The following is a 12681-nucleotide window of genomic DNA, read 5'->3' on the forward strand; positions in this document are numbered from 1 at the left end:
TTTACCAAAATAGACCATATGCTGGATCATAGAGTAAGTCAGAAAATTTCAAAGGACTGAGAACATAGAGGAAATGCTCTTTGACCACAGTAGAATTAAACTTGAAATCAGTAACAGAAACATAAGTAGAAAACCTCCAACTTCAATAACACATGTATCAAAAAAGAAATCACAGTAATAGTTACGAGACATTCTGATCTCAATAATAATAAAAATTTGGCATATCAAAACTTGTGGAATGCAGTTTCTGACCAAAGAGAAATTTCTAGTTTTAAATGAATATATTAGAAAAAGGAAGGTTGGAAATCAATGATTGAAGTCTCCATCTTAGGAAATTACAAAATAAAAAGCAAATTAAATCCTAAGTATATGGAAGGAAAAATAAAGCTGAAGCACAAATCGATGACATAGATAGCAAAGATATAATGGAAATGAAATCAACAAATTGACAGTACATACCACTTAAGAAAACTATTTAGTAATATCTGTTAAAGGTAAACATGGGTATATCCTATGATCCAACAACTCTGCTCTTGGGATACATGCCAAGAGCATTTAGTTTTTATGTCCTCTATAATAGGATGTATATAAGACATGAAATAGACATGTATAAGAATGTTAATAGTAACATTTTTAATGATAGCCATAGTGGAAACAACCCAAACTTCCATTAATGAAAGAGTCGATAAAGAAATTGTAGTATGGGTTTTTAATTGAATATAGCAATGAAAAAGAATGACTTTTGCTACATGTAGCAAGATGATGAATCTCACAGACATATTGTTGAACAAAATAAACGAGAATGAAAAGAGTACACGCCCTGTGATTCCATTTAAATGAAATTAAAAATTAAGCACAACTAATCTATGGTACTAGAAGTGAGAATGATGTTTTCCTTGGGAGTTACTGACAAGGAGGATATGGCAGACACGAGGAGGTACTGCCCAGACCCCCTTCAGGGAAGGATTTTTTGCTCCAGCCGCTGGGAGTGCCATCAGTGAGCAGCCTTCAGCTGTTTATGTAAATCATACCTCAAAAAAAAAAAAAAAAAAAGAATAACAGACTCAAAATGAGTTTAAAAATGCAACTATGTGCTGTTTTCAAAAGACACATCTCAAAAAAAAAGATAGGAAAAGTTTTAAAAATATATAACGGAAACATGGTGTATTGAAAGCACGGGTTCTGCTCTCTCTTGAAATCCCCCTGAAATGACTGTAAAAGAATATTCGAAAGGTTTAAATCCACAAGGACAAGAAGTAAAGGATAGAAAACAATATATATATCAACATTTTGGAAGCAGGAAAATGGTGACTGACTTAACAAAGTAGAGAGAAATTTGAAATCTAAGCCTATAAGGCAGAGAAACCAACAGGAAGTGAGAGAGTTTCCACATGGCTCCAGAAAAGCTCAGGAAGACAAGAGTATAGCAAGTGGCTGAGATCAGGAAGACTGGTTAAAAGTCCTTATGTTGAGCAGATAGACTCCTGGATCCTTGCCCTGACCTCACACTGTCACGTCACCGCTTCTCCCCATTTTCAGTAGAAGTCTGAAAGTTTTCTCTTTGGAGACGGTCCATCTGACAGGTTCCAAACTTGGGGATACCCCACAGCGCAGAGAAGTGAGAGTGAGGGGCCATACTGAAAACAGAGGATCAGATGAAAGTTGACGTCCTCAGTGGTGAGACCTTGGCCCCTTTCCTTCACTTGGGTCTCAGAAAACTAACAGCCAGCATGAACCGTCTAGCAGAAGGTTAGTTGATTCCTTTCTGAGGAAACTGCCCAGCCCAAATGAAAAGACTGCTCTCACCCTTCCTTGCAAGATCCCTGTGTTCTTGAAGCCCAAGCAACTGGCCTTCAGCAGGACCCAACTGAGTCATCCAGTCAGCAGAGGAGCGCAGGCTATCGGTTCTGAAGAGTTTGCACATCACCTGGAGAGCTTTTAAACAATAGCCCAACCTGTCCTCGAGGGTCCACCTACTCTGGGGGGAAGGTTTAAGACAGTTCAATCTGAATGTTTAACAACGTGTGGAGGGCACGTGACACCTGGATTATATCTATATGCAGAAAACAGCAAACTTTTAAAGAGAAATATTTTTTAACAAATTGTAATGATGTTAAATGCTCCCTATTTTAATACATAAATCCTAATCGTTTTTAACAAAATCAGTCAGATGGTCCTAAATTTCACCTGGAATAATAAATATAAAAGATAATACCTTACTTATCATGTAAGCTATTAAAATTAATCATAAATTTACAGGAGTTAAAAGAGTGAGGCTCTGCTACCAGAAAGGACAGTTCAGTGTAACAGAGCAGAATTGAATTATGAGCCCTCCGCAGACGACAAGGGGGGCATTTTACATCAGTACAGAAAGAGTAGATTGTCCCATGAATTGTGTTGGTAATCATTAGAAAAAGGAAAGGAAAGTGATTTTCTTTCTTTCTCAGCGGTTTATTAATGAAGAGTTGGCGAAAGCTGGGCACGCTGTGTCAAAGTTGGTAACCGTGACTGTTCCCAGCTACCTGAGCAAAGAAAACAAAGAAAATCAAATGAGTTGCCAGCGAAGCCCCTCTCAGCTCAAATGTTCTGTAGTCACTCTAAACTAAGGTGGTCGCTGCTTTTGTCTGTCTTTTTCAAAGCTCAGTTGAGTAGTGGCGCTTGGTAAGTCAAAATAGAAAGACAAAAGTAAAAATAAACTTCCCTTTCTCCCTTGAAGGAAGAGGAAAGAGACTGGGATGAGGCCGTTCCAGCCTCGAGGGCCTGAGGGACTTTGGAGCTTCTTGACATGCACTGTTTGTTTTCAATGGGAAATTACTCAAAATGTAATAAGGAAATATTTTGCTGAGTAAATAGATTCGTTTACATCTTGTGGCATGGACGGTTAAGAAGAACCTGGCTTTTTAGCTCACTTGGCTGAAACCCCCAACAAGAAGGATTTCTCTTTTCACTAGTAGTTCTGTCTTTCCAAGGGCTCTTCTTCCCCCTTCTTTTGAAATCAGATATTTTAAGATACTTGAAATCCAGGGAGGGAAAAGAGACTTTGTTCTGCTGTGACAGGGAAGAAAATTATTAATGTTTTGTGGTCACAGCCTTTCCAGAACCCCTCTTGCCTGTCTTGAGAATCTAGCTTTGTCAGCTCAGAGAGCATGATGTGGAATTGAGGCAATGGGTGAGACACACACACAACCGGACGAGCCAGGACGTGGGGTGCACGTTGGAAAGGACAAGATTATTCATGAGGAAGAAAACTGGAGGTGGAAGGGAGGGTGGACAGAGAGAGGAGGGAGAGGAGCAGTGCTGGGGGCCGAGGCGAGGCTACCAGAGTATTCTGGGCGACGGCCACCTCTGGGTTGAGTGCTGAGAGTAGGGGCACAGAGGAGACGCCACACGACTGGCTGTGCTTTAGAAGTGCAGTTCTCTCTACGTCTTGGCAATTCTTCCCTAAGTAAAATTTGGAACTGATTTCATTTATATTTTTCAGCAGAGTGTGGTTCTTTGAATCAAAATGTATGTGCTGAAGCCAAGCCAAGTGGGTTTCAGTTCTATTTGGGTTACACCGCAAAAGCCAAAGGTTGGATCACTCCTGGCCCTTTGCTCTCACTTCTCTCTGGCCCTTGCCCCATCTTTTTGCCTCACATAAGGGTTCTCCTGTTTCTTGCTCACGGGCCTTCTCTCTGCAGCAGGCTGCCCATCACTGATTCCTCTAATCCCAATACAGGTAAAAATATATGCAAAAATAGGAATCTTGAATACAACCAATATCACCTCATCTTTGCCCTCACTTGCAGCCTCTGAAGAAAGTTTGAGTTTGGAAATGATTATTCCTTTCAAAATGACTGCTGAATGGTCCCTACCACCTGGCTGGCATGATATTACTTTGAATCACAAAACCCAGGCTACAGTGGAAATGTTCCATGCTGGGTCCAAACACACAAGCACCCACTTAAGGGCAGTTGCCATGTATTACATTTATGCAACAAATAGTTACTGAGCACCAGGTGCCAGGCACTGTTCAAGTGCTAAGGATATAGCGCTACAGAGAGGTAAAGCCAAACAGAGCCCCAAATCCTGCTTTCATGTTGCGTACAATCTAGTGGATGCACACTAGATAGTGAGCTAGTGGTGAATGCTAAGACTTAGAACTGAAGCAGGGATGAGGCTCGGAAACGTCAGGATGGATGGAGGTGGTTGACATTTTAGACGGGGCGGCCAGGGAGCTCTCACTGAGGAGATACTTGAGATACTTGAGTAAAGACCTGGAGGACGTGAGAAGGGAGAATTTCAATAGAGGGGACCCACGAGGGGTGGCCGTGAAGGCAAGAAGGTGACTGCCAGAGTGGCTGGGGGTGCCGAGTGAGGGGAGGGCAGCACGAGGTGGCTCGGAGAGGCTGCGGGGCTCATGTAGCTTATGATGAAGACTCGAGCTCTTTCCTCATGTGAGATGGGAAGCCACGGGAGGAATCTGTGAAGAGAGGGGACACGACGTGACTTAAACTTTAACAGGATCATTTTGGTTCCATTTTGAGAACAGACAAGGGAAGAAGCAAGGAGACCAGCTATGAAGCTTCTGTAGATGAGACTGGGTGGAGGTTTGCACCAGGGTGCAAACCCAGGGTGCAAACCCTGGTAGCCGTGGAGGTGAGAGAAACTTGATTCTGCTTTACTTCCAAGGAAAAGCTGATGTGTTGAGGTAACTTCCTTCCATTCCTAGTATGCTGAGTGATTTTGTCATTAAAGGGTTGCACTTTTCCAATTTTTCTTCTGCATGAATGGAGATAATCATGTGGATTTTTTTCCTCCATTCTGTTAATGTGTTGTATCACACTGATTAATTTATGTTTTTTAAAAATTTTTTATTAGAGTTGCTTTACAATGTTGTGTTAGTGTCTGCTGTACAACAAGGTGAATCAGCTCTAGGTATACATATATCCCCTCTTTTTTAGATTTCCTTCCCATTTATGTCCCCACAGAGCATTGAGTAGAGTTCCCTGTGCTATACATTAGGTTCCCACTAGCTCTCTGCTTCATACATAGTAGTGTATATATGTCAATCCCAATCTCCCAATTCATCCCATGCCTCCTTACCCCTTGGTAACCATAAGTTTGTTTTCTATTACTACATCTGTGACTCTATTTCTGCTTTGCAAATAAGTTCATCTGTACCATTTTTTCTAGACTCCACATATAAGCGATATTATATGATATTTGTCTTTCTCTTTCTGACTTACTTCACTCTGTATGATAATCTCTAGGTCCACCCATGTCACTGCAAATGACATTATTTCATTCCTTTTTATGGCTGAGTAATATTCCATTTGTATATATGTACCACATCTTCTTTATCCACTCCTCTGTTGATGGACATTTAGGTTGCTTCCATGCCTTGGCTATTGTAAATAGTGCTGCAGTGAACACTGGGGTGCATGCATCCTTTCAAATTATGGTTTTCTCCAGATATATGCCCCAGAGTGGGATTGCTGGGTCATATGGTAGCTCTGTTTTTAGTTTTTTAAGGAACCTCCATACTGTTTTCCATAGCGGCTGCACCAATTTAGATTCCCACCAACAATGTAGGAAGGTTCCCTTTTCTCCAAACCCGCTCCAGCATTTACTGTTTGTAGAATTTTTGATGATGGCCATTCTGACCAGTGTGATATTTTTGTATGTTTAAGTACCCTTATGTCTCAGGAATAAATCCCACTTAGTCATGGTGTATAATTTTTTAAGTATGTTGTTGGATTTGGTTTGCTAGTATATTTTTGAAGATTGTTGCATTAGTACTCATCAGGGATACAGGTCTGCAGTTTTTTGTTTTGTTTTGGCTGTAGTGTCTTTGTCTGTGTTTGGTATCAGAGTAATGCTGGCCTCATAGAATGAGTTAGGAAGTGTTTCTGCCTCTTCAGTGTTTGGGAAGCATTTGAGAAGGATTGTTGTTCTTTCTTTCTTTTTTTTTTTTTTTATAACGTTTGGTATAATTCATTAGTGAAGCATCTGGTTCAGGGCTTTTCTATGTTGGGAAGTTTTGATTACTGATACTATTTCCATACTTATATGTTATAGGTCTATGCAGATATTCTATTTGTCCTGAATTAGTCTTGTTAGGTTCTGTGTTTGTAAGAATTTGTCCATTTCATCTAGGTTATCCAATTTGTTGGCATACAATTGTTCATAGTACTTTCTTATAATTCTTTTTATTTCTGTAGAATCAGTAGTATTATCCTCACTTTAATTTCTGATTTTAGTATTTTTAGCCTAATTTCTTTGTGTAATTAGTCCTCTAGTTAAAGTTATATCAATTTTGTTGATCTTTTGAATGAAAAAGACATTTGGTTTTGTTAATTTTTTCTATTTTTTCTAGTCTCTATTTTATCTCTGTTTCTAACCTTGATTATTCCTTCCTTCCATTGGCTTTGGGTTTAGTTTGTTCTTTTCTAGTTGCTTAAGGTATAAAATCAGGTTGTTGATTTGGAATCTTCTTTTTAAATGTAAGTTTTCACAGCTATATATTTCCTTCTTAGCCCTGCTTTTGCTATATCCAGTAAGTTTTGATATGTTGTGATTTGTTTTCATTCATCTCTAAATATTTTCTAATTTCCCTGGTTATTTCATCTTTGGCTCATTAATTATTAAGAGTGTGTTATTTAATTTCCACATATTTGTGAATTTTCCACTTTTTCATTTTGTTAGTGATTTCTAATTTCATCTAATTATGGCTGGAGAAGAAATTTTGTATAATATTTATCTTTTTAAATCTATGAGGATGCCTTGCATGTGACAGGTCACTTCTCTCTTGAAATCTTCAAGATTATCTCTTCCTCTTTTCACAGTTTGATTATAATGTGTCTCTCTGGGGGTCTCTTTTAAGTTTATCATACCTGCAATTCATCCAGCTTCAAGCTTCTTGGGTTTGTAGATTCATATCTTGCATCATATTCAGGAAGTTTTTGGCCATTACTTCTTCAAATAATCTCTCTGCCCCTCTCTCTCTCTTCTCCTTATGAGACTCCCACAGTGCATGTGTCAGTCTGCTTGATACATCCTGCAGGTCCCTTGGGCTCTGTTCACTTTTCTTCAGTCTCTTTTCTTTGTGTTTTTCAGACTTGATATTTTGGGGGTTTTTCCTTTAAATTCACTTATCTTTCTACTGCCTGGTCAAATCCACTTTTGAATCTCTCTAGTGAATTTTTCATTTCAGTTATTGCAATTTTCAGCTCCAAAATCCTTCTTGTTTTGTTTTCTATGTCTTTGATATTTACATTTTGTTTGTACATCAGTTTCTTGAATTTGTCTATATCTTAGTTTATAGCTCTTTGAGAATCTTTAAGACAGTGTTTTAAAGTCTTCTTCTGGTAAGTTGGCCATCTGATCTTCCTCATAGGTATTTTCTTTTTTTTTCCCCCTTGAATGGGCCTGTATTTGCCTGTTCGTTGAGTGTATTGTAATTTTTTATTTAAAACTGAACATTTGAATTTTATAATGTGGTAACTCTGGAAATAGATTCTCCTCCTTCCCCAGGGTTTGCTTAAAAACATTCTCATAGGGTATCTCTGCCTGGGAATAGCCTGAGGCATAAACTTAAGACCTCCTCAGATTTTTTTTCTGAGCCTGTGTCTTTCCCTTGGGCATGTGTAGTGACTTTGTAAATTGCCCCACACATGTGGTTGCTTTTAAATGTCCTAATCCTTAAATGTCAGGCTCCCAAAAGGGAAAAAAGGAGAAAATGAAGGTGAGAGAAATAGGCTCTGTTTCTTTAAATCCATTGGAAGACACTGCTGTCAATGGATGTGTCTTGCAACAGTGGTTGCCCACTTCTGGGTCTGCAACTTTATGATCAGAAACAGCAATCAGAGATCAGAACACAGGCCCCCAATATCTGAGGGGCAAGGTCATTCTTGGCTACTCTGGTTCCCAGGAGCTACTTCAGGAATGTTGGCATGGCTGCCTGCTATGGGGGCTGGGGGCTGGGACCTTGTAGCCATCACCCTACTGAGAGCTGACATTGACTGAAATTAACCTCAGTTTACAGGCCAAGCCTCCCCTGGAAGCTGAAAGCTTTTGAATGGACTCAAGAGTTCCAAAATAGTTACATCAGACAGATTCGGAGAGGACAGTTGTCATGGGGTGGAGAAGTGGATTTCTGGAGATTCCTATTCTACCATCCTCCCTGACGTCAGTCCTCCACTCTCTGTTTTTATACTATTTCTAGCAATAGTGTCAATAAAATCAGGCTAGGAATAATGCTTGATTACTGTCTGATTCAGCAAAGAAATCACTCACATCATGAAAGTCAGTTGATAATTTTGTTTATCTTGATTAAGAAAAAAGTGAAGCAACATAGAAGTATGCCAGATCTTTACTTGTTTGGTAAAGATGTCAGAGATTTATTTGTTGAATTGGACAATAGTTTTTGAATACTGGGAGAATATTTTTCCCAATTTTTGTGCTATTCATAACATAACACTAAAAGACACAACACTCTTGATTTTAACATTTAAATATCTGCATTCTTAACATTGCCTTCTGATTTTCTTAAATCTAGACCAGATCAGAAAACTATTTCTGTAAAGAACCACACAGTAAAGGTAAAAATATAAAAAAAGAAAAGTAAAGTGAAAATGGCTCTACAGGCCATACTATCTCTATTGCAATGACTCAACTTCACTGTTATAAGCACAAATTAGCAATAGACAACACATAAACATGGCCAAGTTCCACAGAAACTTTATGGATGCTAAATTTTGAACTTTATGTCATTTTCACATCATGAGATACTCCCCTCAGGGAAATGCTGGCTGCTCTTTCAACCGCACACACGCCCCAGCCCCTCACTTCCTTCCGTACCCCTCGACGCAGGTCTTCATACAACCCAGCACAAGCTAACATGCTCTTGTTCATGTGTAGTTTCTTGCTAACTCTTTCTCTCCATATCAGAATGTGACCTTCATGAGAACAGACACACCTTACAGTTAACTTATCACCAGCACCCATAACAGTGCCTGGCATCTAGTAAGTGCTCATAATTAATTTTTTAAAGGAAGAATGGAATTTCAGTAGTAAACCCATATTCATCTTACCATTATTTTCATTCTAGTACATGTTTTAATGAAACAGAGCCAAAGAATATTACAAATGACGTGGAGAATTCTCACTCCATCTTGCTCCTAAAAAAGCTGCAAAGGGCCGTGCCCTGGGAGCCTGCCTCTGTCTGCAGGAGGTCCCATAGCTCCTCATGGAACGAAAGCAGTGTTTCAGCCAGGGCAGCTGCATAAGGCAATGCTCTGTTGGAAGTTGGTTACAAACATTTGGGAGAAATGTTTTCCCTCGTGTTCACAGCTTCATGGAAGGTTGTTATTTTAAATGTGCTGTGCGAGGCCAGTCATGTTCCTCGAAAGGGTCCTCCCTGAAACGGTTCGAAATGAGTTTCAGGCTGTCCGGGGACTTTTTTGATAGAGACCAAATTTTGCAGTTCCTGACTTGGCCATGTTTGCTCAGAGAGACAGACTTGTGTGTCCTACTTGGTCATTGGGAGCCAGAGCTTCCTGAGAACCAGCCAGTTCCACGAGGGACTTCTGTGCATGCGGGCCGATGCTTCGGCTGCCCTTTCAGTGTGTTTCAAATCGATCTGAGTCTAGGTGGATCTGTTGACCTGTAGAACTTTGAATAGGTCACCACAAGGCATGCTCTCATAAAAACTGTCACTGTCATGATCTGGAATCATTTCCAAGCAGAGACAGAGCATCTTCAGTATTATTTGCCCCTTGCATCACACATCGTGGTCTATAGAGTAATGAAATATTGTTAGTTGGAACTTCAAAATTATCTAGATCCACAAGCATTCTTACAATTTGTATGTAATGTCTGCACTCCAGAAACATATAGTTTAAGCAGATTTTCCACAAGCGTCTCAAACTCATTAAGTTAAAAAAAAAAAAAAGGGCGGGGGAGGGGGGGAAGTAATCAGACCTTCCCTCCTAATCCCACTGGCCTGGTTTGCATTCACTGTTCGCTAGCTGCGTCCGCCTTTAATTCTTCCTGTCACCCAAGCCACAAAGCCCTCAGGATCGCCCTCTCGGCTTCTCTCCCTGACACCACACCCAGTCAACCAGAGGGTGCTGCAGTTTCTCCTGAACCATCCATTTCTCTCCATCCCCTCTTGCCCCGCCCAGCATAGGATGCCTTGACCTTCCAACTGGTCTCGGGTCTCTAAACTACTGTATTTACTGTAGCCCGAGGGTGTCGTGCTCCACCACTCCTGTGAGGCTGGCCTGCGCCCGCTGGAGGCCCGTTTCCCTCGCGCACCGTCTGAACGCCCTGGTGCCACAGCTCTCAGGCCTCTCGGAACACCCGCGTTGCTACTCCTCCGCCGCCATGCAGACCCGAGGCTGCCCCTGGCTCTCTCCGGATCTCAGGCCTCCACCTTACAGGCCGGCCGTCCCCTGGGCCTCCGTGTCCAGCAGCAGCCTGGCCACGCCGCCCGCCTCTATCCTCCTTACGCGCCCATCTTCCTCGCGGGGCGGGAACCGTGTCCTCCGAGCCGCCCGGCGTCCCCGGTGGCGGCGGCCTGGCAGGAAGCCAGCGGAGAGGCTCTCAAAGTCCACGACTGTCCTCTGGGTCCCCGGGCAAGGGGCGCTGGCCACACGCAGAAGGGGCGCCCCGTCCCGAGTCCTCTGGCCCCGGCCCTGGGCAGGATGGCACACAGCTGCCAGCCCCTCGCCGTCCACCAAAGAGGAGAACGGAAACCAGGGCGGCCAAGAACGGGCAGGCGGCGCTCGCAGACCCGCGCCGCCGCCAGCTCCGCCTCCGGCGCTGCTGGGTCTCGGCCGGTGCCGCGGAGAGGCCGGAGGGTGGGAGCGGGGGAAGCACCGCAGGCCCGGAGGGCCCCCAGCACGCTGGACGCCGCTCCCGCCCTCACCCCACGTCCCCCGGCGTCGCCCCGCCCCCCAGCTTCCCCGGACGGCCGGGCTCTCCGGCCTCCACCCACCCGGCCGCTCCCGCCTCTCCGTCCCGGTGCCCTCGCAGCCTCCCTGTGTGACCGCTCACCTCCTCCGTCACCTCCGGGCCGAGGCTCCGTCGGTAGCTTCCCTGTCCGAAACGTCCAGAATGCTTATGTTCTCCTGACTGAACTCGGATTCATACGGGCCTAGGAAGAAACTCTAAGATAAGAAAAACACAGCAGTCCAAAGGCAGAGGGAACTTAACTTTATGAAAGCTTCATTGCAGAAAAAGGAAGTCAAGACTCTCAATAAAATTTAAGAAAATGTGGACCCTGTGAAATAAGAGTCCTCAAGCTAAGATTTCCTGAAAAAGCTAAACGGGGTAAGGAAGAATGCTATGAAATACAAGGTTAAATGAAAGATCCGAATTCCTCTCCCGGAATGATATCAAGTTGGTAATATGGAAGACAAGCTTAAAATATTTCTCAAAACGAAGAGAAAAGAAGGAAAAAATATTCTGAGAAAGTAGTTTTAGAGGCCATCTTTGTAAACTTAGTGAAAAGTTTTATATTTTGGTAAATGCAAGATGGAAAATTTATTATAAAGGGGAGGGACCTTGGTTAAATTTTTTTTTTTGAAGTTGGATTCTAAGCAAAATGTGAAAGTGTGTCATAGTTTGTGCCAGTGAGTCAGATTCACCTGAGAACAGTTAAACAAACACACACAAATTCATGAATCCTGTTCTCAGAGATTTTATTGAGTAGGTCTGGGACAGGGCCTGAGAATCTGTATTTAAAAAAAAATGATCTCAGTTCATTTTTGACATAGCTGGTCAGGACCCGGGTTTTAAAACTACTGGTTTCCAGGAAAAGTTGCAGTACTGCACCACCTAGTGGCAACATACCCTAATTGCAGATTCTGTGGGGCAGAGTTTACTCTATTGAGCAAAAATTAGTAACTGGCGGGAAGTATCTGGAGAAGGAAGAAGAAGGAGTTCATTAAGTGAATTGGAAAGGAGAAGGCAAAAGAAACACTAACTTCCATAATGAATCAAGTTACTGTCAGAAGGGGACTCTCATTTTGGGGAGAAACCCCAAGTCTGCCCCTGCCATAGACCTTCCTCTGTAGGGTCATGCAGCCTCAGGGACTCACTGAATCCTTAAGATATTCAGACCTAAGCGTTGGCAAAGAGATTTTTTCCTTGACTCCCTGAGAAAAATTCTCTAATCACGGTTGGGGGTAACCAAAGGGAAATAAATGTAGAAAATACCGAAAGCAGTGGCAGTCTGTTTGCTTTGCAAAGTAGAGCTTGCGACCCAAAGGTCACAGCCACATGTGGGACACCAGAGCATCACATCCAGCCTTGTTTTGAGACTTTCTTTTCTAGGTGTCAGTCTGAAAATGCTATGTTTAGCAACTACCATTTAGGAGCGGTCCCCTAGATATTAGACCCTGTGATACCAGACCAAGAAAAGCTGAACCCTCTTCTACACCTAACTGGGTCCACGCTCTTAGTTCCAGTTTCCTTTCTGAGGCTCAAGCTTCTTTCCCAAAGAAGTTGGCCCAGGAATCGCTCCGTCTTTCCAGTGAGACTCCACCTAGCAACGGGGGTGCAATCTAAGCCCTGTAGATTCAACAGTAAAACCATATTAAAACACAACACGATCCTGTCATTTTCATTCTACAAGATATCCAGATACAGTAAGGCAGAGTTTCCAGAAAGAAGTTTTCACACTTGAGCTGCTGG

The 12681-nt window shown here is 42.5% G+C and overlaps 1 protein-coding gene across 2 annotated transcripts in view; it reads right to left on the reverse strand.

Moving 5' to 3' along the window:
* Window positions 1-3986: 3986 nt before the first annotated feature.
* MKX (mohawk homeobox) overlaps window positions 3987-12681 on the reverse strand; it is a 95075-nt gene continuing 86380 nt past the window's right edge. The window contains exons 6-7 of one of the 2 annotated variants that reach the window (XM_032621235.1): window positions 11041-11140; window positions 3987-4462 (exon numbers count right to left, since the gene is read on the reverse strand). In XM_032621235.1, the coding sequence (XP_032477126.1) occupies window positions 11049-11140 (92 nt within the window). In that variant the 3' untranslated portion in view covers window positions 3987-4462; window positions 11041-11048. Of the gene's footprint in view, window positions 4463-8401; window positions 9778-11040; window positions 11141-12681 lie in introns of those variants that run through there. The other variant, XM_032621234.1, reaches the window with a different exon arrangement.

This window comes from Phocoena sinus, chromosome 2 (genome assembly GCF_008692025.1).
Source record: "Phocoena sinus isolate mPhoSin1 chromosome 2, mPhoSin1.pri, whole genome shotgun sequence".
NCBI classification, from domain to species: Eukaryota; Metazoa; Chordata; class Mammalia; order Artiodactyla; family Phocoenidae; genus Phocoena; species Phocoena sinus.